This window comes from Rhagoletis pomonella, unplaced genomic scaffold, assembly GCF_013731165.1.
Source record: "Rhagoletis pomonella isolate Grant_MI unplaced genomic scaffold, Rhpom_1.0 Rhpom_scaffold_09121, whole genome shotgun sequence".
Taxonomy (NCBI): domain Eukaryota; kingdom Metazoa; phylum Arthropoda; class Insecta; order Diptera; family Tephritidae; genus Rhagoletis; species Rhagoletis pomonella.
Window position 1 is genome coordinate 1 of NW_023467648.1, and position 4,937 is coordinate 4,937.

At 39.0% G+C, this 4,937-nt stretch overlaps 1 protein-coding gene and 1 pseudogene across 1 annotated transcript; one reads left to right on the forward strand and one right to left on the reverse strand.

The window, feature by feature from the left end:
- The first annotated feature begins 301 nt into the window (after positions 1–301).
- LOC118756181 lies at positions 302–2,369 on the forward strand (annotated as a pseudogene).
- Positions 2,370–2,404: 35 nt separating this feature from the next.
- LOC118756179 (serine--tRNA synthetase-like protein Slimp) lies at positions 2,405–4,242 on the reverse strand. Its single transcript, XM_036490959.1, has 2 exons — positions 3,770–4,242; positions 2,405–3,712 (listed from the first exon to the last, which is right to left on the reverse strand). Exons 1-2 carry the CDS (start codon positions 4,088–4,090, stop codon positions 2,627–2,629), a joined length of 1,407 nt encoding a protein of 468 aa, XP_036346852.1. The 5' UTR covers positions 4,091–4,242; the 3' UTR covers positions 2,405–2,626.
- Between the last annotated feature and the right edge of the window lie 695 nt (positions 4,243–4,937).

Consider the following 4,937-nt stretch of genomic DNA (forward strand, 5'->3'; position numbering starts at 1 on the left):
GAGACTCTTAATCTCAGGGTCGTGGGTTCGAGCCCCACGTTGGGCGATAGTAACATTTTTATTTTTTCATACCTTTTTTTTTAAAAAAAGATTAGTTTTAATTAGGTTGTTGCATTAATAAAAATGCAGCCGATATATGTACATACATATGTATGTGGTGACTTTTAATTAGTAAATGAAAATAACAAACAATTCAGTAATTGCAATCGCATGGAAATCTCTTCATGCATAGTTATCCAACTATGTACATACATATGTAGTAGGCATTAAGAACTCCGCATTTAAGTAATACTAATACTAGTTTTTTTTTTTACCATTTTCCCACAGATCGGCGAACACGAGCTGTCCAATTTGCAAAAGGAAATAGACACCCATCTCGAAAAAGATGTAAAACGCATGCAAAAGAACACAATCAAGCGGCTCACTGGTGGTGTAGGAGATGTCGCCCCGGATGTCGATTATGAAGATGTTGAATCGGCAAATTTCATTGAAGAATCCAATCTTGAGGCAATCAAGGAATGTCTAGCCGACACACCTGAAGTTATAGTGCCACAAAAAAGCGAAAAAAATAGTCATACATGGACTAAAACCAGACATCGAATCTATGTGCCGCCCAGCTGCGAGCGAATTGCAAGAAGCGGAAAAGGTCAAAGAAAACGACGACATTGAAGATCTAGATTTAGAAGGCTTGGACGATGAAGAAATCAACAATTACATTCTAACACATGAAGAGGCCGAGTACAAAAACAATATGTGGAATGCGTTGAATGCCGAATATCTGAAGGAAATGCGTGAGAAAGAGGAGCGTCTGGCCAAAGAACGCGAAGAAGGTAAACCGGAAAAGAAGAAACGTCGCCCACGTCGAAAGGCTATCGGTCCCTCGAACACCGCTGGCGAAGCGATTGAGAAGATGCTGCAAGAGAAAAAGATCTCAAGCAAAATTAACTATGATATTTTACGTACCCTGACTGAGGGCGGTGCAGGTGTTGGCAGCAGTACAACAACGGCAGAGGGTGACACATCCGAGGCAATGGATATGAAAAATGTTCCAATTATTGTGGAAACAGGGCCGATAAAGCCGAAGAATGGGTACATACATACACATCTGACTAATGGATTTTTTTTTTATATGTGGTAAAGGTGCATATTTAAGTAATTTTATAATTTACTTACAGTCGCGCCAAGCCAGCTTATACAATCGGTGGACCAGCACCTAAAGTGCCTAAACTGGAAATGGGCCTGCCAGTGGCAGAGGAAGCTGCTACGCCTACGAAGCAGGAGCCGGTTGTGGTGGAAAATGGTAATGGTTTTTATTTTTATTTCGATTTTAAATTATCAAAAACAATTGATGTTATGAATATTAAATTACGGTGTTTTCCTTGCTGCAGACGATTTGGACGAATTTGTTGACGATCCTGATGCTGACGCTGATGTTGAGGCTGAACCTGAACCAGAACCAGAGCGGGAATATTCCTCACTAAAGGATATGCTAAACGATGGTGAAGAGGACGACTACTATGGCTACGATGAGGATAACTATTAACTTATTGGAAAATTGGTTAGGAACTACAAATATAGGATTTATTTTATTACAATATGCTGGAAATTGTAATTTATTCTTTAGAAAGTGTAACTTAACTTATGAGTAATGCGTAACAAAATACTCTGACCACACGCAGCAAATGAAAAGAAAGTTTTCTAATAGCGGTCAACCCTCGATAGGTAATGCCAAACCTACAGAATGGAGTTAGTTCTGCCATGAAAAAGGGATTTTCATAGAAATAAAGTCGCCGTTCGGAGTCGGCGAAAACTTAAGTTCCCTCTCCTCCGTGTGACATCAAGGTGTACGCCATAAATCGGAGGAGAAGCTCGGCCGAACAATAAAAAATTTTGAAAGCTCCAATTTACTACTATACGCAGCTTACAAAAGTAATTCGATAAATAAGGAATGGACAATGTAAGGATTAAGAGATCTCAAATTATCTTTAAACTTATAAACAAATATAGTAAAATTGAGGTTCTCCGATAAATATTCAGCGGTAGGTGTTTTTCAATTGCATTTGTTCTGCATTTTCTTTAGCTTATAAATATACTTTTATACAACATAAAATCATTACAGCAGCTAGCCCTGCAGAATTGTTAGATAATCAAAGGCGAGAGGGTGTAGGTGCATGCCACAGGCTTCTCATGTGCGATGTGCGCCTGTTAGAATAAAGTCCACAAGAAAAAATAGTTATTAATACACAAACATATGTATGTAGCTTACTGAAAGATTAGGATCTGTAAAAGGAAGTCTTTAATATTTATAAGTGGTATTTATTTTTTTCCTAATAACAAAAAAAAAGTTACGAGATAATTTAATTTAAAAGAATGGTCATGTATTTTAAAAGTATCTGTTCGAACAAAAAATTCAATAAATAGAATTGCATGGAAAATTGTTTAAATTTTTTCGAAGTTCTGGTATACTTTTTAAAAGACTGTTGGTTTTGCCATTTTTAGCCAGAACCTGCTGCTGCTGCTACGAGGAAGACTGTGTGAATAGTTCATTTGTTAGATAAATTTGTGCAGAAATTAGTACGACAGCGCAAAAATTTCAAACTATCTTCATATTAAATTTAAAGTTATTTTATTTGAATAAATCTTTAAACTCATTTAAGCCGGCAGCACCTTCTTCATCTCGAACTTCTCGATCACCGAGTAGCTTACAGTCTTCCAATTTCAGTCCATTTTCTATCAGCAGAGCTATTAAGCGGGTGGTATACAGCACCGGGCCACCAACCAAATGTGGAAAAGCGTAGTTATTTTTTCCACGAATGCAAAACATTATCCGCTTGGAAACATAGTCACTATAATTGCTAACTCGTCCAACACAAATGTAACGCTGTTCTGCTGGCGAATACATTTCAATATTAGCACGTAAACATTCTGCGTTCGTCAACGTACTGGCGTCTGCATAAGTTATGCGGAAATGGATACGAAGTTCTTTGTAAAAATCTACAGCTAAATTTAATATCTTCTCCATCTGCTCATAAGCTTCCTCAGCTGTTCGTGTAGCTACAAACGTTTGTACAGCATTTGATTGTGTGGCAGTAAAAAGGCTATCCGGTAATCCGCTGGTATTGGGCACAATTTCGTAACTTCTACCAGCCGCTACGCACGGTAATGGCAAAGACGTAGGATAAACCACTAAACGTGCAAAGGCTCCTAGGAATCCTTCAAATGTTGCGCCACCTGTAAGATATGCGCGATTAATTTCGCTCGGTTTATCCTCCTCTTGTACTAAGTGGTAGTGCTCTAGTGGTGTTGCACTTGCTTCCAGTAGTACCAGGCGTACAAAGTCCGGATTTGACATTTGCATGAAACCACCTTTCTCTACAAAGTAATTGGTTAAAGCTTGCATGCTGTATACATCGAATTCCGCCGGTGTCCCTAGCAGGTAATAGCGATCATTTTTTATAAAACGTATCAAGTCTTTTTTAGCCAAATGTGTGGGCTGTTGCTGCTCACAACGAGCTGTAGGGCTGCGGTAAAGCAATTTTTCAAAATTGTTTTGGGGACATTCCGGATGCAAAGTATTCGGCAAACTTAAGAATGAGTGTACGAAGTCTTCTTCAATGGGGTAGCTTTGTGTTTTAAGTGTTTTTAAATGATTTCTGAGTTCCACGCCACTCTGTTTTAGCTTCTCGATTTCATCTTTTGTTGCAGCACCCGCCTGAAAGGAATGAAAGGTAAATATTTGGTGTAAAAATAAAACTACAACGGAACTCACTTTAGTAATCTCTCTTAGTTTATTGGACACTGAATCTCGCTCAGCCTCTGCTTGCTTTATTTGACTCTGCAAGCTATTAAATTTTTCATATTTTGCCTTTATTTCATTGAGGTTTATTTGCAATCCTCGAGCTTTTATACTATCCTCCAGGGAAGCTAAACTGTTAAGCGTTCCTTCGAAATCCATGTATGGCTGAAGAGGAGCATAATTCTTTTTTGCCTTGTCTCCGGTTATGTATAGCGCAGAAATGCTACGTCGAAAGGTGTAATATTTTGCAGTTGTTAATAAATGCCTTGCTATGAATGTAGGTAAATGCACCATTTTTATTTTTTAAGCTAATCTAATTTCTTTTTTTTTTTCTTTGACGCCAGGATCTCACTCTTTATAGTTGTACTTAATCTGATTTCAATACAAAATCCAATCGAATTTGCACCGGTATGCTTTGTAAACGTGCATTTTCCACTTCCTTCGCGCGTTGTAAACCCTTGGTAAACAGCTGATTTCTGTTTATGCAATATGGCATTCCAGTGCTGCCATATCAGCTAATAAAAATGGTCATTGAATTAGTTAGGGGATTCATAAGCCGTTTATTTGTCTTATTTCAGCCTGGTCATAGCAGAATCGCAAAGAATGTAGAAAAAAGGTTTTTTCTTAACAGCGGTCGCCCCTCAGCGGGCAATGGCAAACCCCCTCCAGGGAAACTTTCCAATAAGGGCGGTGGGCAGAAGGGGAAGGGCTGAGTCACCTCGGACCCCCTTTCTGGAGTGGTCATGAAGCGCCACTGACAAAAAGCCACCCCCGATCACCTAAGCTTCTTGTAGGTCTAGGGACCAATTAGAAAAATGGCCAAAAACTACAACTTTAATTTGCATTTTCGCCGGTTTTAAGCAAATGAAAGCACTGATATGATACGTATTTGCAGATAATAGTTATTTACGTTGAACTGTCAAATGACCGAATGAAGAAGTGGCGGGTGGTTAACCCAACGAGCAATTATCCACAGCATTTTTGGGAAGATCTTTCTGCGTAAGTGAAAATTTCCTTTCTGTGTTACGAAATAAAGGGGGGCGAAACCCCCTCCGCTATCCACGGTATTTTTGCACATAACTACTTTCTGCGTAGGCGGGCTTCGGCCGCGCTTAGGAATTATAAACCTTCCTAAGTGGAA